Source organism: Polypterus senegalus, chromosome 17 (genome assembly GCF_016835505.1).
Source record: "Polypterus senegalus isolate Bchr_013 chromosome 17, ASM1683550v1, whole genome shotgun sequence".
In the NCBI taxonomy this organism is placed as follows: domain Eukaryota; kingdom Metazoa; phylum Chordata; class Cladistia; order Polypteriformes; family Polypteridae; genus Polypterus; species Polypterus senegalus.
In genome coordinates, this window is record NC_053170.1 from 13,801,999 (window position 1) to 13,829,232 (window position 27,234).

The 27,234-nt window shown below is 32.7% G+C and overlaps 4 protein-coding genes across 5 annotated transcripts; all 4 read left to right on the top strand.

Moving 5' to 3' along the window:
• Positions 1-261: 261 nt before the first annotated feature.
• On the top strand, positions 262-4,056 carry hoxb10a (homeobox B10a). Its single transcript, XM_039739802.1, has 2 exons — positions 262-1,070; positions 2,871-4,056. The coding sequence occupies exons 1-2, from the start codon at positions 332-334 to the stop codon at positions 3,143-3,145; spliced, it is 1,014 nt and encodes a 337-aa protein (XP_039595736.1). The 5' UTR covers positions 262-331; the 3' UTR covers positions 3,146-4,056.
• A 2,657-nt stretch (positions 4,057-6,713) lies between these two features.
• On the top strand, positions 6,714-12,523 carry hoxb9a (homeobox B9a). The gene is made up of 2 exons (XM_039739804.1): positions 6,714-9,535; positions 11,040-12,523. The coding sequence occupies exons 1-2, from the start codon at positions 9,025-9,027 to the stop codon at positions 11,273-11,275; spliced, it is 747 nt and encodes a 248-aa protein (XP_039595738.1). The 5' UTR covers positions 6,714-9,024; the 3' UTR covers positions 11,276-12,523.
• A 5,237-nt stretch (positions 12,524-17,760) lies between these two features.
• On the top strand, positions 17,761-20,320 carry hoxb8a (homeobox B8a). Of its 2 annotated transcripts, none has more exons than XM_039739805.1 (2): positions 17,761-18,583; positions 19,115-20,320. In XM_039739805.1, the coding sequence occupies exons 1-2, from the start codon at positions 18,160-18,162 to the stop codon at positions 19,423-19,425; spliced, it is 735 nt and encodes a 244-aa protein (XP_039595739.1). In that variant the 5' UTR covers positions 17,761-18,159; the 3' UTR covers positions 19,426-20,320. The 2 variants fall into 2 exon arrangements, with proteins under 2 accessions (XP_039595739.1, XP_039595740.1); XM_039739806.1 differs by having other exon boundaries at positions 17,762-18,583; positions 19,118-20,319.
• An 848-nt stretch (positions 20,321-21,168) lies between these two features.
• Positions 21,169-25,671, top strand: hoxb7a (homeobox B7a). Its single transcript, XM_039739807.1, has 2 exons — positions 21,169-21,934; positions 24,466-25,671. The coding sequence occupies exons 1-2, from the start codon at positions 21,529-21,531 to the stop codon at positions 24,720-24,722; spliced, it is 663 nt and encodes a 220-aa protein (XP_039595741.1). The 5' UTR covers positions 21,169-21,528; the 3' UTR covers positions 24,723-25,671.
• Positions 25,672-27,234: the final 1,563 nt, after the last annotated feature.

Below are 27,234 nucleotides of genomic sequence, written 5' to 3' on the forward strand. Positions count from 1 at the left end.
ATGGTCAATGTGTACATTTCAAAAGGTAAACAATTTCAGGAATTACCTAACATTTGCATTTTTATTTGGCAACATGTCTCCTAAGCAGTTATTTCAGTTTTGTCAGCATCTTTAAATAAAATTGCCAAGTGTGCCTTAACCCAGTTTCTCACATAAATGATAAAAACGAGTCGCATCTTTAATATTAAAACAGAGACTGCATGGGTGGAGCATCCACATAAATCTGATTTTCTGATTGGACATTGCACAGGAAGTCGCTCTCGTACGTTCCTTTCTATTTGAAAAGTCAATTGAGAAGAACCCTTTGCCTTCGTTAAAATATGTCCCAGCAATGTCATGCACCGAAAAACTCGTTTTCAGCTCTTTTTCCATTAACTCTTTAATCAACGCTGGTTCGAGGACGTATAACTGTTCTGCGTATCAACCGACCACCTTTCCCCAGGATAGTAGAATTCCACACTTTTGGAAATCAGTGTCAGCTCAATCGAAGTCAGAAGAAATGAGCCATCACTCTCAGCAACACAGTATGGGTTTGCCTCAGCATCAATTTCACTCGGGGATGGTGAATTGGACCGAACCTTCCAGACCCGGTCGCACGAACCATGTTACTGACTACAACTACTTGGCGTCTAACGTAAAAGAGGACTCCGCTTATTTCTTTTTTGACACGGAAAAGCATTCAAAGCCATTACCCGATGTTTCCGCATTTACCAGGTTGATGTCAGAGATGGGTTCTATGAGCAGCGCTGCAGGACCTATCCAAGGGCATTTCTGTCCAGATCTGCCCTATGCATCGATTAAAGGCGTCGAATGCTCCAGTCGAGAGTTACCCACTGTCGAACATCCAGTCTCGTCACATTCAGGCAGCTGTCAACTATTTAATCTAAACTATCCACAAGGTGGCTCGGAATCAAGTAGAAAAGGCACAGATGATTTTATTTCTTGTACCTCTGTCTCCCTCCCTCCTAAGGCCAATAACAGCACAAAAAGGGACAAAGCAGCTGCAATGCAAGACACTTCCTCAGTAGATTTCCCAGATGATGACACAACATCAACTCAAGACACGCAAGGTGGGTAAATGAATCTATTAAAGAAAGAGAAAATGGCCTTTATGGCCGAAACGACAGGAAAAGGCAACTTAGCTTTGAGATGAAACAAGGTGATTTTAGAAAGGCTATAAAGCCGCAGCAGACAGAGACAAAAAGAATCGTAGCTGTAAAATGAATTTATTGCACCTGGCCCTGTCACAGAAGTAACTTGCAATTTGCTTACAGGGCTGTTTACAGGATACAGAAAGCGGATGGCTCTTTTGCTAATGAAGACTGAAAAACAAGAATTCCTAAGAATTCCTAGTGGAATTCATTACTCGAGCAACACGTTGCATATCGATACAAGCTGTTGTATTTGATATTACATTGCTTTTTCAAGTACACTAGTGGCTTGTTTATAAGATGTGCAATATATACTTACTCTTCACCGTATGCAAAAAGATTAGTTTGTAATCTTTGGGCACGAAATACACTTAATGTTTAAAAAAAAGAAAGTCCGACACATTTAGCTTGAACTCACTTATTGCACCAAGGGTCGGGCACAGCACATTTAACCGTTATTTTTTATTGTAACGTGTAAAGAAAGATCATTTTTTTTTATGTTTCACATTGAATAACACAGTCTGTGAATTGTTTACCAACTCTGCAAAACTTTATAAACCCATAATAGAAACAAATTGTGCTTGGAATAAAATTATATTCCGTATGTATTAAGAAAAAAAAAAATACAACTCTGACGTTTGCTATACACTTGGTAAAGTAAACAGCAGATGGAGATCATTCTAAATGCAATCTGAGAGAAAAAAAAATGAGACACAATTACTGAGCATCAGGATTTAAAAAATAATAATTTTTAAAGAAGCTAATTGTGTTACCTTCTTGAAAAGGCTTTAAATGGAAACGTTTTTACTTAGCAATTGTTTTACTTTTAGAGATGGGATGCCTACATGTAAGTCATAATCACATTCGTTTTTAAACATTGCGTATTAGAAACGCTTTACAATGAGGAACAATTAGGAACGTTTTACAATGACCTAAATAATCTTTCAAAATATTTAAGCGACTTCAGCTACTAGAAATCTTTGCTCTGAAGTAAGTATTAGACCACTTGGATGAAACTTTTCTTTTGTCCCTAAGAAAAAAACACAGCAATTACACTCGTAAAAATAAAGATTCCGAAGAGAGCGATGCTATAGAGAAATCTCTCACATAAAGGTCCAAAAAGGAACCATTTATTTAGATAACAGGTTCCATAAATTGCCCTGGATAGATGATAACATTTATAAAATTCTAATGGGCTTCTAATTTCAAAAGGACTTACTGCATACAATAATATATGAAGTTAAGTTCCGGTTTTCTTAATTCGTAAGTATCCTATAGGTAACCTACGAGACATTAAAACACTTCTGGTGTGTCCTTTTCGCCGCCTCAAGTACCAACTTCATTAGCAGAGGTTCTGTGGCAAGCAGTAGTCCTACGAGGATCTACACAACCCAGGAAAGTGCCATTAAAAGACCACAATTTCAAGAGTATATTCGACTTTTCAGTCAATGTATTTCTGCCTTCTCAAGGAAACGTTTCTATTTTAGTTTGTTTTGAGGACTTAACGTTTACTTTCATTTGTTAAATCGAGTTTTTTTTTTTAGCACACTTAAAATGACTCATTAAAGTATGCACTGTATTAGCTCGTATAACCACCACAAAATGCGTTATATGTTATGTAATGATTTTTTTTTATTATTTAGATGGTAGCAGCAGTCATGTTTGCGTGATTAAAAATAACATTTGAAGTTTATCCACGTCTTATTTCTCACTTGGCAGAAAACACACATGGAGAAAATGCTCCTGGAAACTGGCTGACAGCAAAGGCCGGAAGGAAAAAAAGAAGCCCTTACACGAAACACCAGACTTTGGAACTGGAGAAGGAATTCCTGTTTAATATGTACCTGACTAGAGAGCGCCGCCTAGAGATCAGCCGCAGTGTGAACCTCTCGGACAGACAGGTCAAAATTTGGTTCCAGAATCGGAGGATGAAACTGAAAAAAATGACCCGGGAGCAAAGAATCAGGGATGTACAAACACATTTCCCCGTGTGATATGAAAGGGGATTAAAATGATGTACTTAAAATCAGAGAGCTGACAAGTAAAGCAAAAAATTTCCATAAAACGAATCTTGCTGCTCTTGTGGAATTACAGCAAAAAACAATAATAATAATAATGTATAAGGATAAATGGATATAGTCTGGTTATTACCAGGTCTCATTTTGTTCTGCATATGATCTGATTCATATTCCAATTTTAGTACGTCTCTTTTAACGGTTTCCTCATTTAGAAAAGTGCCATGTTGCCTTTCCACTCCCATTTTCGAAAAGGTATATTGAATTCTGCACACAGAGGATGCAATTAAAAGGGCGATTCTTGAAAACGTGAGTTACCTGTCTTAAATGTGACTTATTCTACAGTTGATTGAATCATATGGTTACGGCAAAAACATTCCTTAAACGTGCAAAACCCTGCTTGTATTCATTGTGGAGAAAACTGAAAATGCCTTGGGTCGAGATCACGTGTCTTAAGACCCCTTGTTTAGCGTGGCCATTTTTTTTCCTATTGTAAGACTGGAATATCATGCTTGTGGGAGTTTTCATACGGTTCACTTTTTATCATAAATGAGTGGAAACTAAGAATTCAATTACTTTAAAACATCGTATGTACAGATTAATCGTTTTATGTCTATCTTTGTTTGAGCTCTAAGCATGACTCCGTTTATTAGTTTGGATGATCGAGTGAATCCATTCGTGTCCGTTATTACCTGATTCGATATAGTGGATTATCATTAGTAGTAGTAGTCGTAGTAGTACTAGTAATATGTAATTTGCGTTTAAGATGAAATTTATAGCCAGTTAGTTGTTATTAAAACACGAAAAAAGATTAGAAAAGAATGAAACCCTCTACTATGTGCTTAATTTAGTGAAAGGCTCATTAGGTATATTGACAGGTTAAAGCACAAAGACCCTATTACGTATATATATATATATATATATATATATATATATATATATATATATATATATATATATATATATATATATATATACATGCGTGTGTGCGTTTGTGTTCGTGTGTGTTATGCATGTATATTCTGTATTAGCTACTCTGGTTGGCTGCACATAGTAACCATTGGACGGTAACATGGAAACCTTGTTACTGCCAGAGTAAAAATAAATATTTTAGTTGTAAATGAGGAAATGAGAAATCGTGAAATTGACACATTTGAATATGTGAAAGTTTAATTTTGTTCCTTCAAAATCAAATAAAAATACGTTTTTGGTGAAATAATGCTTATAAGAATAATAATCAGTGTTGTAAAACCCAAAAATAAAAAAAAATGAATGATTAAACCAAAATTGGGTAATTGCAATAAATCTGAAATGAGAATAATATGAAATGTTTCATTATATTGATATTATAAAATAAAATCTCATGTATAATAAATAAATGCAATAACAGGCATCAAAATCTGTTTACTCCGATGTTGCTGCTAATTGCGGGTAGTAACAAAATGTTTTCTAAAATTCTTGCTGTGCTAAAAGTCAGATAAAACTTCTTGGTGAAGTGATCTTTTCAATAAGATAATAATCTTCAAGGCGGTTGGACCTGGATATAAGGAAAAACTGTGATTTATTTAAAAAGAAGAAGAAGAAGAAGAAAATCAGCCTGTGATTCCATTACAAAGTCAAACATTGCAAGAAAATCTGTGCTGATTTAAGGAAAAAGGCTCAATTGGCATAAGTCAAGACTTCTGATTCAAAATTAAGATTTGTGTTTTCAATACCATCCACTGAACACGTTAGTTTGATTTTCGTATGTGTGACATTGAACTATTCCCGCTTTTACTAAAATGTATTTCTCGTAGTCAACTCCGACTGAACTGATAGCTTTAATCTTAATTTCAGTGTGGACGATGTATGAAAACAACCACAACAAGGATGTTTTCAGTTTTTGGGCATGTAAGACAAAAGTGACGAGCAGTTAATGTTTAAATTAACTAACATAAGGATTTGTTGAGCTGTGACACAAAAACCCATAACTGAGTGAGGTAAGACCAAGTGATGTCATGCAAGGATCGTTCAACGCAATACACCAAATCTAACGAATTTGCCATTTACATAACAAGAGCTAAACTGTAAAGTGATTTAGGTAGTTCCATGTTGTTGGGCTTCATAAAATCACAGGAACTTGAAACTGCCTGAATTACTCCAGTCCTCTGCCTCAGTGATTACACGCATTAAGCATACAGTAACAAACCAGCTTTTGCTGTTACTTTTCTGATTTCCTTTAGAAATCCGCGAAGTTTTATATATATATATATATATATATATATATATATATATATATATATATATATATATATAAGATAAGATAAGATATACGTTCCACGATTATTTAAGAAGTAAACTTATTCTGACGGGTGTTGTTAGTTTGTATGAAAGTACATTTTTGCGACATTTCTATAAATATGGGAGGTGGAAACAAAAACTAAAATTTAAGAAAAGAAGGTTGATAAAATGGATAGAAAGAACACCTTCTGAAAGCAGGACATTGGTTGTTCCTGTTATTTAATTATCTTCCCAAAAGCTGGACACTTATTTTTTTTTTCGCAGAAACCCTTGGCTTTATTTCAGTGTTGTTAACTTTAATTATACATTTCATAATGTCCACATAAATATGTCCACGGTTCGGCTAATTTTTCTTGAGGGTAACTTTTCGTGGAAATACATTTTCCTAAGTATTAAATCCTGGACTCTCGTTACAACCACATACACACACACACACACTCACACACACACGCGCGCACACACAAGCTCTTGAAACACACGAAAACTGAAAACATACTTCATAATAATTGAAAAGATATTGAGCAAAGATAAATAGTACTCTCTTACTGCTCTCTCAACCATCTATAATGTATACTATATACATGCATTTATATATCTTAGTATGTTTGTTTTAATATATGCTTGCATGTATGTATGCATATATGACATAATTAACAAGCATTGAATTTTGCTGCAGATAACATTTCTTTGCCCTCTTTAATCCCAAGACGCAAAAAAGCATTACTTCTTTTATATTATACGGTTTATTAAATTTTCCAAAGACTACTTGTTTTCAAATTTCAATAATTCATTAAAAACACACAATATGACTACATTTCAATGCATATCCAGAAAAAGAATAATAATGAAATAATGACATAAAATTAAATATCATCTCATCTTCTCGATCGTTTCTATTGAGTGTTGTGACATATATATAACAACGACATTTATTTACATAGCACATTTTCATACAAAAAAATGTAGGTCAAAGTGCTTTACAAAATGAAGAATAGAAAAATAAAAGACACAGTAAGAAAATAAAATTAAGTCAACATTAATTAACATAAAATAAGTAAGGTCACACACATACAGCTATATATATATATATATATATATATATATATATATATATATATATATATATATATATATATATATATATATACACACACACACACACACAGATAGATAGATAGATAGATAGATAGATAGATAGATAGATAGATAGATAGATAGATAGATAGATAGATAGATAGATAGAGCGTCGTAAATGTAAACGAGGATTCAGAATTAAGCCATTCCAAAGTGGTTTTTAAAAGATACCCGAAATAAGTCAGTTATTGTAATTAAAATTTGTATTTGAAATTCTAGATCATTCAAAACGTTTCATGGTGATTTTTTTTTAGAGGAAATTACCATTTTTTCATATCAAGGGTAAAAAAACAATGGCGGTGGAACATCACAATCACCAATGACCCGTGATTTTAATGTTAATAGGAAAGGTCGCCAGAATTGGACATCAGCTACAATATTATCAATATATTCTGTACATAGCTAAGCAGCGAAATTGCCGTTGTTAAATTAATACTTCAATCGTATATATGAATGCATTGTTTTTGCACGTGCACGATTTTCGTACACACAGTTTCAGGGTTTCTTTAATATCCAAAGTTCATTTCACATTGATCGTTTTGTGTACAATTTAATAAAGGGCAAATATTTTGATTGTATTACATAGCATCAGGAATTTAAAGATTTGTGTTAGTGTGATTCACTTTTTTATTTGCTGTTACGTATCTCTATATATTTAATTTATTCTGTGCCCGTCGAATAGCATACAACCGATTGTTGAAAATCCTGACTCCATACCTAAAGTCTAAAAAAATCAAAATTAACAAAATATGATCATTTTACTTTTAAATATAAATTCGAAAGCTTTATCAGCGGTCACTGGAAACGAGAATGATTCCCGTTGAGGTGTCTGTGTGACCTGGAATGGCTAAGGATTCTTTGAGCTACGAATCTTCCAATACTTCGGGCCCACGAAAAATTATTAGATAATTGAAATCGGTAAGATAAATGTAATTTTTTTCCAGTATTATACATTCAAAATTATCCATTTTGTTCAACGTGTATTTCCCTAATAATTCCACGGATTAATTTACATGGGATTAAATTTAAAAATTAAAGAGCTGATTCATAGAAAATGATAAGTGAACCGTGGCAATTCATTTCCCCGATACATCTTTTGTTCATTCTTTGTTTCATTTCATAACATTGCAGAAAATTAGATTTTCAGAATGCAGTCCCGGCGACAGTGTGTTTATTTCTGTGAAAGAAAAACAGTTGTGTTCAGCTTCACAGCCTTTCTCGTTGCAAACATAACATTTTACGCACACTGTTCACTTCTGCATTACCTGTTTTTTTCATACGATATATAGTTGTATGTCTGTATTCCAGTAGGAATGAAAGCTCTGTGGATTTGTGGATCTTGGATGAAGCAAGAAATTCCTACTGAGTTTCTAGTGCTCACTTTTGTTTACTCTGTAGAACAGGAAAGGGTCGCGTTGTGTGGAACTTTGTTTTCAGAATGAGCAAAGGCTGTTTCTGCCTAGTCATAAATAGCACCCTAATCGTGCATTAGAGAAAAAGGATTAACGAAAAAAATAAGACCATTCATGGCATTTTTTGCTGCAACTTAAACTGTTAGAGGAATCTTTTATTTTTTGAAAAGGCGATTTGGAAACAATTTTTATTTAATTGTTATTGTGGACTGCTTTTACGAAATTCATAACGAATTATTTCGGTGGTATAATTATTCAGTCTGAACATTTAAAATACTGAATTCCAGATACACTATACCAAGACTTTTCGACCATTCGCAAAAACAAGTATTTCAGAAGATACAGTTTTATAATAATAAAATAATAGTTTAATAAAAATAATAATAATAATAAGGAGAAGAATAGGTATATTTTGTTAGTACTGCTGTGGCGCAGGCACCTGCTCCGTTGTATGAATTAGTAAGAAATTATTTGTAAATTATCTCGACAAACTATAAGTATTGTAACAACAAAACAAATAAAATAATACAGGCAACATTCTTGTGTGTGTTCTGTATAATGCACAGAAGACCATTCTTTGTACAAAAAAATATTGACTGCTGGTGCCTAACAATCAAACATAGTTTGCAGACAATTTTTAAAAAAATAGTGGATTGTGTACAATGCGCTTAACTTTTATATGAATGAACATAATGTTTTCTTATTTTATAATGGAGTAAAAACTAAAATGGTCGTGATGCAGTTTGAGCATGTGGGTATACATTTGCATAAAAAGTATAGTATGTTATCGAAGATATGGATTGTAAGAAAAGAACACTCTTTTGGGCTGCCCCTCTGGCGGATTGATTTACGCCTCATTGACGCTTTATCAGGCACACGAAAAAAGTCTGACCAATCATTCGCTGGGAGCTCACAGCACAGCAGCCAAGCTGTATTTTGTTGGCTGGAAAGTTAAAAAAGGGTAGTGTACAAATCTACATCTGTCCTATATATTTTCCCTTCAATGAACCGTGTTTTGTATGATGTCTGAGAATGTCCATTTCTGGAGCTCTGAGCAATTATTATGTCGATTCTATTATAAGTCACGAAAGCGAAGATGTCGCCTCAGCCAAGTTCTCCGCTGGACCTTATGCAGGTTCGAGGCAGCCGGGACACAGCGAACATCTAGAGTTTCCTTCGTGCAGTTTTCAGCCTAAATCTCCAGTTTTCAGCGCATCTTGGAATCCTTTCAATCCACATTCGTCTCCCGGGTTGTCTACTATTTACCATCCTTACTTCTCGTCCCAGAGTACCCCGACTTCGGACAATAGGTACCTACGTACTTGGCTCGATTCAGTCCCAAGGACAGACCCTTTGCCTCTGCAGGGACAGGTGAAAGTTGAGCCGTTGGCTGGACATGTTGCGGAGAGCCAGAAAACTGGAGCGCAAGATTACAATTTGGAGCCTTCCTCTGAAAGGGAGATTAATTCCAATCAAGGCCTCAGCTTCGAAGACAATAATGAAATTTGTGAAGTTAGGCGGGACAAAGACATGCCAGATCAAAGTAAGTTATAAAAAGAGGAAGTAAACAGTGTTTAAAGCGTTTACAGTGTGCCATAAAACAAGAACAAAGCAGAGGATGCTGCAAGGAAAACAATTTCTGTGACCGTTTGGGTGTACTGTTAGCCTTCATGATTCCTTTTGCAAATACCTAAGGCCGAAAAGTAAGAATAAGAGCACATTATTATTATTATTATTATTATTATTATTATTATTATTATTATTATTATTATTATTATTATTATTATTGCTATTAACGTTTTTACTTAGGACTTCCAATGACCATATTTGAAACAAAATTTAAAGTGATTAAAAAAGTATGAACCCAATTGCACCTTGGGAAAAATAATTACACATGCTTATTGTGTTATCTCTTTTTTCTGAATGTGATGAATATTTTGTTTCTGCGTTATTTCTGTGAAAAATCATTGTTGTTACTAAATTAAATTAGAAACGGTCAGAAGACAAAGTAACAGTACACCACCACCAGATTGCCAAGATTTCTTGGTGTATTAATGCTCTAAAAAAAGAAAAGTACTTTAACGACTGTAAAGGAAAATGTAAGTGTATCTAAAAGTTGGCTTTATATAATTAATGTGTGTTCATATGCATAAGCTTTGGAAATTTTTTTTTTTTTTATTTACAATAAAGCAAGTTGAAAAATGATTCAACATTGAGAGATCTACACAAGACTATGAATAACTCAACCATAGCATACACGTTCAAGATTGTAGTTTTACATATGTAAAAGATTATGTATAATAAAGCATTTCTTGGCAAGAAAAATAAACCTCTCGAAACTGTGTAATGCAGTTTTGTACAAAAAATGTGCTGCTTTCCCTTCTTAGCACACTAATACAGAACATATTCTTGATATTGTGTTTAATTTTCAGAAATAAATATATCTCCCAAGAATAAACATATTATCGTGCATATCTCTAGTTTATAACGTGAGTGATTCTATTCTAAGAAATAAATGAGATGTTTCTTTAAGAAGTGTAATATTCTACAGAAAACAAAGATACCCTTGTGTTAGAGCAGGCAGCAATCCAAAATAAGCAGCCGCGTGAAAGTTAAGGATTATAACGGTTATTCTTCCTATGCATTTCACTGTAGGATTGGTTGGAATAAATTCTGTTTGTGAGGAGAATCGGCTCCGTCACTTTTTTCCTAATGGAAATTTAAGAATTGGTATTTTAAACGGTGTAATGGAAACTGCAATATTATAATCGCCTGTGGCTACAGTACTCATAGTACTCATAGTATCATATATGATTCCTTTAAGACCATTGATAATTTCACTGTTGCTCTTGATTCATAGCTTCAAAACAGCTCTAGAGAAATGGTGCCAAGATAAGCTCAGGGGTCTTGTGGTGCTCTAATTTCATACGATATTATAGATTTTTGTGTGCGATAAATATACTTGTATTGGGGATTTCAAGTAACTGTTTTTATATATTATTTTTAAGTGAATCTCAAGTTAATCATTTTTATTTGCATATCTCCAGGCAACCCATCCGCCAATTGGTTGCATGCCCGTTCTTCTCGGAAGAAAAGATGCCCGTACACCAAGTACCAAACACTGGAATTGGAAAAGGAATTTTTATTCAATATGTACCTGACTAGAGACCGAAGACACGAAGTGGCCCGTCTACTGAACTTGACAGAAAGACAAGTGAAAATATGGTTTCAAAACAGGCGAATGAAATTGAAAAAAATGAAGAAGGAGCAACCAAATGAATAAAAACACTTTTTCAAAATTCTTCTATTATTTAAATGACAGTGATTCCAATTCCATGTCACTCACCCTTACTGTATATCTGTCCATAGGTGCATTTCCTTCATGGTGGTGTTTGAATACCTTGTACAGTTTATAAATAAATGTTCTTTATGTCTGTATGGGTTGTTACGTTAGAACACTCCTGTTTTAGAGTCAATTGTGTTCCTCAGGTTGTTTAAGTTTTCACCATATGAAAAATATTTTGACTATATTAATTAAACAGGAATATCCGCAACAAGAATGTTTTTAACCTCACACATTACTGCTAAAATGTCTACAGCAAGGGAGTTTCTTTGCTCGGAATACACACTGCTGGTCAGTCATATAACTTATACACTATGGTGCTGTAATTCTTATATTTTTTTCTCTAACCTTAAACTAAAATACCCAGCGCTAATATGCATGACATATATTAGTTTTTTTACTCAGATTGCTAAGCCCTAAAACGGAATAAATGTTACTATAAATAAAATTAAAAAGATAGAGAAGATGACCGTTCCAAATATTTTGTTAACTAAGAAATGGTAAGATGTATTGTACTGTTGTGTTTTAGAAGTATAAAAGCCTTCCAAGTAATTTTCAGTAAAGACATACTGAATCTCATGAGGTTTATGATGAACATGTAATTTTTGAATGACATAAATAATACTAGTTTACGAAAATGTTTTCCACTTTTTAAAGCAAAACCTAATATTTCATTGTAATTGTTGTAACCCACTTTTATATTGTTCTTGTTTATACTGTTGTTTCCAATAGAAACAAAATTAACGATAATGAAAGTGCGCTTTTGGTGCTTATAAAGTGCAAACATTAATCACATATATGAAGATCGTCTATGGTGTACGCCCTGCTTGTTGTACATAGTTTGTGTCTAGTCGCTGTTAACTGGAGATCCGCGTCTCGAATGATACTTGAATGACAATGCAGTGTAACGACTCGGTAGAAGATCTGTTTACATTTCATTCTACACTATTCTGTTACAGCGCATTACACTTTTTGTATGTTTATATGGAAGTGCATCTTAACTCTCAGTTTGGAAATTGTCTTGTTTACTGTATTTTTGACGTCTTCTTAGCGTTACTGTTAATTGTGTAAACAACTGCCTATGACACTGAGTCTCTTTCTTTCATCCATTTCGCCAGACCCCCTACCATGTATAAGAGAGGAGAGCTCCAGATTGAGAACGCAAAAGACATAGTGTTCATATATATATATATATATATATATATATATATATATATATATATATATATATATATATATATATATATATATATATATATATACAGACACACACAAACAGATAAACTGAAATGCAAATACTTGTGTATTGATTTTTCGTTAACCTTTTGATCCTATTGTCTTTTCCAGGCTAATATGCTTCGAATCTATCGTTGTGTTTAAAATGTATGTTAAAAGTGTTTTGCACATAAACTCTGTGTAAATGTTTTACAGCATATAAAGCTGGTGTTGTAATTTTTCCTGTCTTTGAGAGTGTACTTTACTTTTTCAGCAGCACGTTCATATATTTAATATTGTAAATGGCATCCATTCGTTGTCAATTTCTTAATTTATTCAGAATAAACTGATGCACGGGACACATAGTCTGTCATTGAACGATGCTAATCTCTTGAAGCGAACATTGAACGGATTTTAAACCAAATGCTCCTAAGTGAAGAAATTTTGGCTGGAAGATAACCTTTAGGTTTATTATTACTATTATTATTTTTGTTGTTATTATTATTCAGATATAAGTGTGCATACAATAATAGCCTTTTTATTGTGCACAAGCACTTTATGAATTTACAGAGCCTCTAATGCTAATGTTTGAACTTGTCACCAATCATTTTTTTGGCTCGATGGTTTTTAAACCCTTTTCAAGTATATGATAAAATCTAGTTACAGCTTTACGAAATGAGATTTTTGAAATCAGGTTTACTATATTTTTCCTTCACATTAATTTATTCACCTTTTATGATTTCTATTAGAGCATTGAAAGCGTGGCTATTTTGCTATAATTAAGGCAATTCGCAGGATTCTCTTCATACCTTAAAAGTCAGATATATTTTTTCTATTTTGATTTTTAATAATGGACAATCATTTTTTAAATTGACCATTCTACTCTGTTATCAGTTTGGTAACGTCGATACTTTAAGTGTATTCCAAAATTTTTTTGAATACTTCTATATTTACCTGGGAAATAATTTGTCATTTATTTTCTATATTTACTGATAACGGCTTTCTGTAATAATTAAAACGCTTCTTAATTGTATATAGCTGAAACATCAACAAAGATATACACTGTTCTTTTTTAAATGAGATTCGGTCTTTAAAATATATTATGTGCAGATGCAATAAAATAAATATAAAAGCACTCAGGTGCTTTTTGAACTGTAATTTTATGAGGATGCAGCAAAAATGAATGTGAATATTGGCAAATGATCATAATCAGGACAAGATAAATTATATATATATATATATATATATATATATATATATATATATATATATATATATATATATATATATATATATATATAATTACTTGATACGAAGTAAACAGAGTTCCAAATGAAAGACTTAAGCTGGAAGATCTGTACGTTCGGTTGAATCATTACCAGCAGAAATCTAATTTAATTTACATAAAGCTAAAATAACGACTTAAAATAAAAACTCAAATGTGGGAAAATGAAATGTAAAAGCACTTAGTTCACTGTTAACTATTTTCTAAAGAACCAAACAAAAGAAAGGAAACCGATATTCAGTTTGGAGGAGGGGATGGGAAGTTGGCTGTCATAGAAAGAAAGAAAATTCAATGCAGTGCGCTGCAATAAAAGAATATGACTGCAATAAAACTTTATAGGGTATAAATTTCTGAAGGTTAAGAACTAAATGGCTGTAAAGCAAACACGGCAGAAGCAAAACTTTCAAGACCCTTTAAATTATTGTTTCTAAATGGAAACTGTAAGGCACGCTACACGGAAGTGTTTTTTGATCACTTTCAATATCATCATTTATTTTAAATAGAATTGAAGAATCTAAGGCTGGGGTTTGCTATTCGACTCTGATCTCCCGCACAGTTTAGTAAGCCATGGTGTTTTGAATCGATATCCTTTGTTCTCTGTCCGAGCAATTCCAATAAGCCAGATACCCGGCAATAAACGAAACAAAAAAGATTCTGGCGAGACGTCTGCAATTGCGGATAATTTGTTTACAACCAAAGAATCGGGCTTCGTCTTCTATTCGACTGTACAATGAACAATTGTTTGTCTTGGTATTTTCGACATTGTGCTTTTCCCAATTTCCTTTCTTTCTTCCTTTCTTTCTTGCTTTCTTTCTTTCTTTTACATTTTAATGTGTCTCCTTATATACGACAAGGTATATTTAAAAAAATAAATAAATGGAAGAATTATTAAAAGAAGAACATGTGTCTGTTTTTTTATCACGAAAATGAAATCCCCCTAAAAAAGACTACCTCATAATTTATATCTCTGACCCACAAGTATAAAATAACACACATTCTATCCGTAAACAAACCAAATAAATGCTTAAATATATTTATTAGTAAGTCTGTTATCGACAATTCCACACACCTCATACAATTAACATTCTTAGCAAAATCGAATGTAAAAATCTTTCTGTGTAAGAGGCTAAAAAATTGAATAAAAACTATGTAACGAAACTTAATTTCATTTGAACATTTTTATTTAAACTGGAGCAAATGAATTAAAAAAAAAAAACATTGCTTCGGTTTACTTCAAGATATTGGTTAAAATGACTAGTTGGAAAGGAGGATTTCAAAAAGTGAATTTATACTTTAATTTAATTTAAATATTATTGTTGCTTGAGTACCCATATACATAATACATGATAACAATAAATACTATTTTTTTTTTTTATATTATATGGGCATTATTTTATTAATGTATTATTTTCTAACACACTGCCCGGAGTACTTAATGGAAACCTCAGCCATTTTATTTCAAAATATATGTGTTTATTTAATACAAAATCATCAAGTTTATAATTGTGAAATAAATTCACACTTTACATTAATGACTTAAAAATGAAACCTGTATTTGAGAATGCAGAGTGGAAATAGAACACGTTAGTTACTTCCCAAGTTTTTCCACTAGATGGCAATATTACCTTACTAATCTTCCCATCTTCCCGTTTCCTTTCATAGCTACAAGTACTGAACAAGTAACCTGACATAAGTATTATTTAATTTTATTTAAAATATACATTCATGATTACATTTAAACCTGTTAAACATCTAAATTAAACAAACGGTATGTAAGATTATTATTTAATTTTCTAAAAATGATTCAGCCTTAATGACTTCCTTATCAAATATACAACAAGCATTTTACATTTTGTAATACTGTTTATTGAATTGAACGTACGTATTTATTCATTCATTTATTAATAGTACTGGTATCTATCTATCTATCTATCTATCTATCTATCTATCTATCTATCTATCTATCTATCTATCTATCTATTATATGTAATCAAACTTTACATACGCTTTTCATACCACAGACGCCTGAACAAACTTGATGAAAACGTGTATCTAAGTTTCTGTTTGTTTCACCAAAATAAATAAACACATGCTACGTTTAAATTTAAAAAGTTGAAAAATAAGAATATAACAGAAACTAAAATACATATTGAAAAATGAGAGAACATTATCATTTGTTAATAGTTTACTAAAGCCAAACGATTATACATTTTAAGTCAGTTTGTAATGTTTCATTAAGTTTCCGCAGAATTTTTCCTGCTTTTAAATTACATAAACGTAGTTAATTTTAATCAATAGTTGTCCACTGTTATGTTCAAATTTTTTTTGAGAATTGAAAAGAATACTGTAGAACTCGTGTTTTGGAAACAAGAACATTACAGAAATATTGGCTCATTATAGTTACACTCACAATGGCAATCAAAGCAATTTTAAAAATCAAAACTTTAAATCTTGCTACCATAATTCTAAAATACGTTTTTCAAGAGACATTACATTACATTTATGTAATATTACTGATTTACCATACAAAAAAATAAATAACTGTTTTTAGATTCTCAGACTTTGAAATAACCAGCACAATTACCTTCACGCAGTGACGAGAACATCCTGCACATGACTAAGCTGCTTTTGAGAATCTTTTCACTCCAAACACCTTTTTATGAGTAAAGTGATATATTTTTTGATATTTTGTAGATAGCAAAGTATATTCTTTTATGCCGCTTAATCATCATATTAACTTTTTCAATCATTGTTGATACGTATAGTTAATTTTATTTAGCAATGCCGAAATTTCTACGTCTCGAAATCAACTATTTATATTGTTCTTCTAAAACAACCGATAGTTAAATTTAATATGATACTTTATGAAACCGGCTCCCCAAGAGAACAGCTCTTTACAGCAGTTTTGCCTTTTCAGCATTATTAGTGTACCAACGAATATTAATAATTGGCCCTCTTCGAAAACTATAAACGACTGCGCAAATTAAAGGAAATCACAACGCAAAGCTTTCTTTTTCTTTCATTTCGTAGGTTAGTCGTTTAAAACCTGCAAACTAAAAACATATTAGAATTTGCCATTAGATTCGGGTTTACACACAGTATAATGTACTGTGAACAAATCCGTGTTTACGTGAAAGTGAGTTTTCAAAAGGATACTGGAATATTACCTCGTCAAAGCGCTAATATTTATATTACATATTAGTTTTATTTCACAAAATATAGACGTAAATATACAGTATATTGTATACACAAAAGCAATAAGTAAATACATGGAAAATTGTACATAAATGAAAGAGTTCCGAATAAAGTCTTTATTTTTATAGCTTCAGTCGCAGACTCTCGTAAAAATTTAACAGCTTGTGTTCCTTTGCATTCCTGTATAAACAACGCGCAACCTTGCCGTTTATGGGATTTGTTAAACCATTTACCGCTTTATTTTTCTATTACGGCAGATACAATATCCACGGGTATACAACTTAAATATACATGAAACACATATTTATAACAAATCATTAAAACGTTAAATATGACCACCTCGTTTGCTTTATATAAACGTTTACTGGTGGAATACTGCGTTTTCATAAGATGTTCTAAAATGCCAATTACATTTATATGACCTGCTAAAACTGATAGTAATTAAGTCGTGTACTTTTACAATGTGCTAAAGCGACCCTGACATTAGAAATACCAAAACCACCTCGTTAGATTTTCAAAATTAACGACTAAGTGCGCTTCCTTTTTAGTTTGTCTATTAGCAACTCCCTAAAAATCAATCTTTTCGGGCGGCGTATGTATTTGATTTGATGCAAAGCGGCAGATATCTCATTAACTAACCCGGTTGAACATATTAATGCGCATATTCTCCCCTCCTCTTTTGCTGTCCCCCTCCCCCTTTCTGTCTCCCACTCTCTTTCTCTTTCTCTCCTTTCTTCGTTCTCTCACTCTCTCTATATCGCAAACGCGCAGTGCAGTGTCCGTGTGGAAAACCTGAAGCCAATGGGATGGAGATCCGGTAATAGATGCAAATTATCATGAAAAGACTCTGCAAAATATGAAACAACTCATTTGCGGCGGAGTAAATCACAGAAAACTGTTTATGAACTGGCACCCCTTCTTGGAAATGCAATGCGAGAACTCTTGAGTGTTGGTTTTATGGAATTCGACATGATAGAGGCTTAAAAATTTAGATGGGCTGTTAAAAGAAAAGAGGAAAAAAAAAACACTGGAATCACAGTCTCCTTGTAATATAAAACCTAACAAAAACAACAAAACGTTTCTCCTTTATGAATTAAAATCTGGGTCTTTTCAAAAGAAGGAAAAAAAAATGAGTTCATATTTTGTCAACTCTCTCTTCTCCAAGTATAAGAGTGGTGATGCATTACGTCCCAATTATTACGAATGTGGGTTTGCCCAGGACCTTGGGGCAAGACCCACCGTGGTCTACGGACCCAGCACCGGGAGCACTTTTCAGCATCCGACACAGATTCAGGAATTTTATCATCACGGTGCATCTTCGCTTTCCTCCGCGCCTTATCAACAGAATCCGTGTGCTGTAACCTGCCACGGGGAGCCAGGCAATTTCTATGGATACGATGCCTTACAAAGGCAGACCCTCTTCGGAGCTCAAGACTCGGACTTAGTCCAGTATAGCGACTGCAAGCTCGCTGCCAGTAGCATTGGAGAAGAGACGGAAAGCACAGAACAGAGTCCTTCTCCAACCCAGCTGTTCCCATGGATGAGACCCCAAGGTGAGACGAAGCAAAATCACATCGTGCGGAGATGTTTAGGGCAGTGTTGAGATGTGAAATAAGCTGAAAGCTATCCTTGCGCAGAATACAGTCACAATAGCCCATTTACAGCTTTATGGGGTTCAAACTTGTGAATTACTTTATAGTTTTATGATCCTCCGCCGAAGCAGGCTGTCCCTAAAAGCTATTTGTAAGCCCGGCTCATTGGGCATCATGTGGTAATGGATTTAGTGCACCTTACTCGTGTATTGTTTATGTTGATGTTTTTATTAGTTGAGTACACAAAATTTTATATTAACAGTGTTTTTTTTATAGATTTTTAAACGTGTGCTGAAATTTTCAGAGATTAAATTACATTGCATTGTTATTCAGTTAGTAATATATCTTATTGTGTTTTTATTTAAACTCACGTGCTTACTGGCCACACATACCGTCCGAGTATGCAATCCAGTTTGCGCCTAACACAAATGTTTGGCAGTGAAATAATTGGAGCCTATGATACAAAAATAACATATGCGTTTATTTTCCCAGCAGCTGCCGGACGAAGGAGAGGAAGGCAGACCTACAGTCGGTATCAAACGCTTGAACTAGAGAAAGAATTTTTGTTTAACCCATACCTGACGCGCAAGCGGCGAATTGAGGTATCGCATGCATTGGGACTGACTGAAAGGCAAGTCAAAATCTGGTTTCAGAACAGGAGAATGAAATGGAAAAAGGAGAATAACAAGGATAAATTTCCCAGTAGCAAATCCGAACAAGAGGAGATCGAAAAACAAAAACAAGAAAAGGCTCAACAGGATACTAAGGCAGAAGAAGAAGAGGAGGAGAAATCTAAACAATAGAAGTTATACTATATATATATTGCGAAAAAAATCATTGATAGTTGCTTCCTACTGCAATTCTGGCAAATCTGATACACGCAGAACTTAAAAACTTAAGGAAAGGAGAATGTCCACTGAATCCGTATGTTGAAAGAAATGCAAGGACATCGCATTTAATGATTGGTGTGTGAAGAAACAAAGAACTGAATTATAACAAGCGAGAAACTATAGCAACATTTCTACTTTTTACCAGCTGTTTGAAAAATATGTTGTAGTGAATCAAGATAGCTTACTTTTTGGTGGAACAATAAATGTGAAACTTTTTATTAGAATGGTTTCTTAATTATTGCATTTGGCAGCTGTATAGGTTGTGTTAAGTTAAAATTGTGCACTTTTTTTTACTTATGTTATTATTATATTAACCTAGAATCATTGGTTTCCCAGCAACATGAAACTGCCTATTTATGCTGTAGATTTTTTTCGTCATTCCTAGTTGATGCAAATCAAGATATTTTTTATTGTTTTCCCTTAAGGAGTAAGCATGCGCACAGTTAAAAAAAATGTAACGTGACCCTCTGTTTACTGTGAAAAGAATGTATACTGTACTCGTGAATTACTTTATGGGGACTCCGTGATATACTCTGTTGTTTTGCGCTACTTTGTTCTATTGTCTAAACCTGGAAGCAGCGGAAGAAAGGGGCACAATAAAGTTTACAAGCGAGAATCCGTGACATCATTGCTGCGCTCTGGTTCATTTCCTACTTGAGGCTACTTTGATATAAGGGGCGATAAAAGTAATTTGTATCAGTACACGGATATTCTTACCAATGCATTTTAAATGAAATGCTCATTAAATCGTGGTTTAAAGCTCATTCTCAACACAAACCGTCAAATAAATAAATAAACTTTTCTGAAACATTATGTGCATTTATTCTGTGTTTTGAGTATAAAGCAATGTGTATGAATTGTGAAGTCCCAGGAATATATACTTTTTTCTGTAACCGATTTTTTATAAATTCTTTGGAATTATGAATGAAAAAATGCCCTTGTGTGAAGAAAGCTACAGAGAATCTCAGTCGTCATCAATGAACTTAAATCTCCAGAACAATCCAATGCTCTAAAGGTGGAAGTTTGCGTGCGTGTATATGTGTGTACATGGGGGCAAATCCAGTCAAAACCTCATACTAAGGTTTTTCCATTGCAGTTTAAAGCAATACAGGCATGTAAGTATTTACACGTTTCCTCTATTTATTTTCTTTGACAAAATGTTTTAAAATGCAGCAAACAACATTGATCTTTGCCTCCTATTGATTTTAAGCATAGTGTCTAGTTCTTTTGAAAAGTTTATTATATTGATCATTACTTCTTTAAATAACTATTCAAAAAGGAAAAACTTAAACTCTTACGTCATTTTCATATCAAGTTTGAGCTTATAGAATAAGAAAATAAACATTGTATTGTACAGATGACAAAAATAATAATTTCAATTGTCTTTAGGCAAAATCAAACTGTAAAGGCTAGATTCAGTCTCATTTAATAAAGAAGGGGATGTCTCACATACTCACGCACGAACACACACACACACGCACACACACACGCATACACCGGGGCGTGCGCACGCTATAAAAGGCTAATTGACTGACAGATGCGTACTTACCAAATTCGAAAGGTGTATGAGAAAATCGTTTTTCTTTTTATGATTGACGTTAAACGTTGCTGTGGTAAAAGAAGCTAATTTCGCAATAATTAGTTATGTAGTATGTTTTACAGATATATTTTCAATAATTCAGGCTTATGCTAATTATACTTGAGAATGGCAACTGAATTCCTCAGTTTAATTTATTTTCCGTTTTCCTATCAAAACGATACATTTTACAATTAGATGGCGCAAATTATTAGACATATTTTATACATTTAAACTGTATTACAAATTTTCCACATTACTGGAGCTGCAGGGATCCCGAATTCTATTGGATCAGCGAGAAGCACGTGTCTTGTCACGTGTCTCCACAAGAAAAAGGGGTGCTTTTTGGTGTAAATCTGGACTCTAATTCCGTAATATATCACGGTACATCGTAAAACCGACACTAAAACGTCCAGACCTACAAATCACTCGGTCAAATTATGAGTTCATTGTATTATGCGAATGCTTTATTTTCGAAATATCAAACCGCAAATTCGGTATTCCCAACCGGGGTTTTTCCAGAGCAAACTTCTTGCGCTTTTGCATCCAGTTCCCAAAGAGCCGCCGGCTATGGCTCAGGTTCCAGTGCCGCTTCTTTTTCCTCCTCTGTGCCAGGGCTATACAACAGCGGCGCTAGTATGCATCCCCAAAACCCGAATATGTACTCCGCTAGTTATGGCCTGAATACTGGCTCTTTCAACATGCACTGCTCAGCTTTTGACCAGAATCTCTCCATGATGTGCTCTGCTGACACGAACAAGCAAAGCTGCAACAAGCTGGAGCAGAAAGACTCAGACCAGAGCCGTGAAGCCAACTTCCGGATCTATCCGTGGATGAGAAGCACAGGTATGGTTAAAAAGAAGCTTTGTGTTATGCTCATAGAAGTAGATAAATAATGGGAGTCCAGCAAAAGAAACGGGAGTCAGAAAGGAAGAGGATCAGAGAAGGACTGAGGAAAAAACAACGCCTTAAAAATCCAGCAATGTTTTACAGCACAGACTAGGGCTGTACGAACACTAATTTAATGACGTTTTGCTATCGTGACCTTTTTATTGCTGCGTGGAACCCATCAAGCTATAGTTTAGCTTGTGAATATTCATGAGTCTTCATTATCTGGAAGGTATATTACATCTCTGTCCACCTTGTTTAGTGCATTTTCAAGAGGTATTATCTAAATAAAGCATCTGCAAGTGGCAAGTGCTTTCTTTTATCTTTTGCTTAAGTCTGCTTTCGGTAGGTTGGTTATAAATTTGTTTCACGATTGTTTTATTTTCCCTTTGGTTTGAAAAGCTGCAGTAGGTAAAACAGATTTCACTTATTCTGACAAAATTAGGGTTATACAAATGCATATTTTACACGTGAATAAATTAAAAATGGGATAGTTTTAATTAATTGTGTTATGCAAGAGACTAAACATGTAACTTTTCTTTAACTTTCAGCATTGTTGCTACCGTTATTATAGATTATCATCATTTAACATATCACATTTTTGTTTGCCTTATATACGCTGGTTTATAAACGTCGATTTATATACTTTCCAAAAAAATTCACGTTTTCGAAAAATGTGAAAAACGCGCATCTGAATACATTTTAATTTACTTTTATGTCTCCTTCAAAACCCCAAAACGCAATCAGGCCGCTCATTTGACACAGGTGTGCTTTAGATTGATTATATGACACGAGGCTCCCTTTTAAACGCTCTTTGCTCTCTTTTGTAATTCCTGTTTTGATCAGGGTACCACAATTGTATGAAAGATAGATAATAAGCGCATTAAGCAGCATACTAATATACTTCTAAATTGTAATTGGCATAATTATTGTTGAATTCAAATTACAGCCGAGGCCTACCTTGAGTTAAAGGCACTCGTTTTCTTACGTCCGCCGTTATTCCATTCTTCTGACAGGAAGTAAGTTGACGGAATGTAAAACGTGTGTCATTTCATTACGTATTGCCAAATACATTTAAAAGACTGACAACGGAATCTCAAAAACAGTTAAAAAAAAAAAAGCTTACATACAACACGATACTCCTGTCTTAATTTGCAGCTAACATTTAAAGATCAATTTAACTCATCTACCTGAGTAAATCTAGCCAGTCCTGAAGACTAGATTAAGCAGCCTTAATTCAGCCAAATTTAAGGCCACTTCTCACAGCGGGTTTTACAGCTTGCATTTCACAGTGAAACAGATTTTATGGCCTCGCAGCTGTCTCATATAAACTTACTTTTAATTCAATGGGGAAAACACATACCTTCGAAAAGATATTCAGCTACGGACTCTTTTTATTTATACTTCATGTTCTCATATATGTGCGCTATCTATCTATCTATCTATCTATCTATCTATCTATCTATCACCGTTTTTTTGATTCAACGTCATGTCATTCTTATTTTTAATAGTGACAGTACTAACATTATTATTATTATTATTATTATTATTATTACTGAAAAGGCATATTTTCACTTTAAGATTATTTTTGACCTCACGCTGATCAATAAGCAGATGTAAAACAACCATGAGTCTGCAAAAATGAAGAAAATTAAACTCTGTGAAGAGCCTTGAGCATGGGAAAGGCGCTATTTAAATAAAATATATTCTTCTTCTTCTTCTTCTTCTTCTTCTTCTTCTTCTTCTTCTTCTTCTTCTTCTTCTTCTTATTATTATTATTATTATTATTATTATTATTATAAAATTACACGAACTCCGCATATTGTGCGATTAGTTTTCAAATAACATTAATAACTACTGTGTCTAGAGTATTAGACACATATTTATAAAGTTCAACTAGAACATGGAATATTTGTATAAAAATATTGTTTATTCCTGTAGAATCAACTCTTATGAATACGAATAGTTTTTACATAAAATTCTTTGTTCCTGTATCTTCAAGTATAGGTCAATAGTTCAGTTTACAGTACAAAAATATTATTTACTTGCTATTTCTTAAGATTATAACAAAGGCAAATGTACAATAACTTTACATATTTTTGTATGTGTCAATAAAATGTTAAACTTTCCCTATTTTGTATTTTTATTATCATATTTTCATATTTGTATCAATCGTTTTTTGGTTATTCATATAATTCCCTATGCTTTTATGTTTCTCCCCATCATAATAATAATTGGGAACTACTCCATTTAGTTTGTGTCATTTTGCATTTAAAAAATGTTGGTGCCGAGGTGTATACAATTCATAGACTGCGCCAAATAATTTAAAAATATGAGATGAAAATATATCCAAAGTGACATAGTTAAAGCATTTATTAGTAGTAGTAGTATTCTATACGTAAAGTTACATTTATTTTTTTTTAATAATGATTAAAACGTACTATTGAAAAGTTTTTCATTTGTAATAATATTGCATATTTTTCATTTAGGAGCTGACAGAAAGAGAGGTCGTCAGACTTACACAAGGTACCAAACACTGGAGCTGGAAAAAGAGTTTCACTTCAATCGCTACCTGACAAGACGGAGACGCATCGAGATCGCCCATGCTCTGTGTCTGACTGAGAGGCAGATTAAAATATGGTTTCAAAACAGACGTATGAAATGGAAAAAGGAAAATAAGGCGGCGAGTCAGAGTCCACCAAACGATGAAAAAATAAGTGGAGAATTGGAAGAAGAGGAAGAGTGATTTAAGTTTTAAGGATAATATTTAAATAAATAATACATTAATTAAAATAGGTGTAAATGTCGGCACCAATAATTAAAAGGCAACATTCTCAGTTTTTAACAAAAACAAATACACTACCTATTGAACTTTGTTGTTTTGTATGCAAATTATTATAACGTCTTACTATTGTAGGTTGGATTGTTTATTTAAAGTAGATATCGTGTTATTTCGTTGCTTATATTTTGCTAAATTCAAACATTACGGCTATTGATAATGAAATAGTGAGCTATTATTGTGCAAGTATTGTGTACGTATAACTTTAATAACAGAAGGAAATTTAAGTCTACTATTTTAGCACTATTTCTGTGTATGTGCACACGTATACCTTATACGCAGAATATGTATATAGATGATATATGCTATTCTCTCTTCTATATGTATGTATATATATATATATAATAAATTGCGCGTTTGTATATTTCTTTATATCATGAATGTTCCATTTACCCTTAAACTTTGTACAATAATTGTGTTTACATTGTTCAAAGTGTACAGTGAATCACAAGGTGTAGAAATTGTTTCATAATGATTGTGTTGTCAGTTAAAACATCTGGAAAAAAAGCTTTTTTGTTTTCAGTTTTTTTTTTTTTTTTTTTGCACAGTGATACAGTTTTAACCAATAAATATACTTTATAACGAATTAATCTTTGCAAATGTTTACTTCGGGACTGAAATAGCAACAACTACGGTAATATAGATTTTAAAAAGAAAAATTCAGTTTAATTACACTACCTAGAATTACTGTTCATTTCGGAAATAAGCAAAAACATTATCAGCTAAAATAATTGCACTAAATGCTAATTTTGTAAAGGTGTTTTGGCGACAAACACTACAGAATTTATTTCTAGCAAGTTAACCTGTTATTGTCTCTACACGGATAATTATCAAGTAACATTATCAAGTGCATTATATTAATATATATATATATATATATATATATATATATATATATATATATATATATATATATATATATATATATATATATATATATATATACATACACACACACGTTAAGAATCAATACACCCAAAATGGTTGCATTTTTAAAAGGGCAATATTACTATTATCGTGCGTTATTCTTTTTATTTTCACATATTCCTTTCCATTTAAGATTCGATTTGAACATGATCTAAAAACGAAACAAAAGTGTTGTAATACATTTTTTAATTTGCTAATTGAAAGAATGAACATATTCCTGTTTTAATTTTACCCATCTTATTTTTTTCCGCTTTTAGGCTTTTGCTTTGTTTATCTTAAAACACTGTTACAGAAAACAACTGTTTTTGATAATTTCGTTATTTTGAAGAATGTAATGAATTGTAGTCATAAAAAAGAACTTTTTTTTCTGTATTTATGTTTGTCTTTAGCACTTACTGCAGTTGAATTGTTTTATTGACGGTTGTAATTCGTTTACAGCACCAATAAAAAGAAGTGGAACTTCCGAGGAAGGACTTCATTAGGATATCCTTCTGGTCTTTTTCTATTTCTTGTTTCTTTTTTTTTTTTGCCCCAGTATATTTTTTAGCTGTTTATTTATTTTTGATTCATTTTAACGTTCAACGTATTAGACATGTTAAAAAAAAAATCTTATTAAATCTTAAGTAAAGACTTTGTTCTTTATCGAGGACAATAGAGATCTATCTATCTATCTATCTATCTATCTATCTATCTATCTATCTATCTATATATATATATATATATATATATATATATATATATATATATATATATATATATATATATATATATATATATATATATATATATAATCAAAATGTTTTGAATTTAAAAATAAAATTATCTGCATTCTCAAATAAAAATTATATCGGTTAAATAAACCTCAAACTTTTTTTTGGTCTACATGTCATTTAACTTATAATTTTTCTCAATCTACATTGAGAAGTCTCTTCAACCATAATCATCTTTCGATTACATCTAACATTACGTATGTGTTTGAATTTCGTTTTTATGTCCTTACAGCGTCTTTTTCCCCCGACATGAACCTTTAGCCTTCAGTGCAAAAGTCTGTAAAAGTGAAAATTATAATGTCTGTTTTTAGTAGAAAACTTCACTGAATTTGACGGTTTGATAATTTGCACAATCCAGATCGTAATATACAGACCTTTACAGTGTTTGTCTCACATTTTCAATAGAACACATGCGTTTTTTAATTATGGCCTCTAAATATACTTCACAATATAAAAATTACATAAACAGGCTACGTTTGCAGCTACATTCAATTAATTCAAACTTGTTAAACGGGTCGTGTTTAATTTATATAATGTTCAAAACCCGTATGGAAGGGTAATTATCAGAACTGAAAACTATACATGTTTTTTCATGCTGTCATATTTTCAATTAAAGTTACTGAAATAATATTAATGTAGAATTTATTTCCGTTTTTCGTCCTTTCTTCGATGCTTATATTGAAAGTAAAGATGGCGACCAAGGAAAGACTGCTGCTGAAGCA

Excerpts from the sequence above, each read along its gene's own strand:
- hoxb10a (XM_039739802.1), top strand. The coding sequence starts at position 332 with ATGTCATGCACCGAAAAACTCGTTTTCAGCTCTTTTTCCATTAACTCT. Across the intron at positions 1,071-2,870 it reads ATCAACTCAAGACACGCAAG|AAAACACACATGGAGAAAAT; the intron begins GTGGGTAAATGA and ends CTCACTTGGCAG.
- hoxb8a (XM_039739805.1), top strand. The coding sequence starts at position 18,160 with ATGAGTTCATATTTTGTCAACTCTCTCTTCTCCAAGTATAAGAGTGGT. Across the intron at positions 18,584-19,114 it reads CCCATGGATGAGACCCCAAG|CAGCTGCCGGACGAAGGAGA; the intron begins GTGAGACGAAGC and ends TTATTTTCCCAG.
- hoxb9a (XM_039739804.1), top strand. The coding sequence starts at position 9,025 with ATGTCCATTTCTGGAGCTCTGAGCAATTATTATGTCGATTCTATTATA. Across the intron at positions 9,536-11,039 it reads CAAAGACATGCCAGATCAAA|GCAACCCATCCGCCAATTGG; the intron begins GTAAGTTATAAA and ends GCATATCTCCAG.
- hoxb7a (XM_039739807.1), top strand. The coding sequence starts at position 21,529 with ATGAGTTCATTGTATTATGCGAATGCTTTATTTTCGAAATATCAAACC. Across the intron at positions 21,935-24,465 it reads TCCGTGGATGAGAAGCACAG|GAGCTGACAGAAAGAGAGGT; the intron begins GTATGGTTAAAA and ends TTTTTCATTTAG.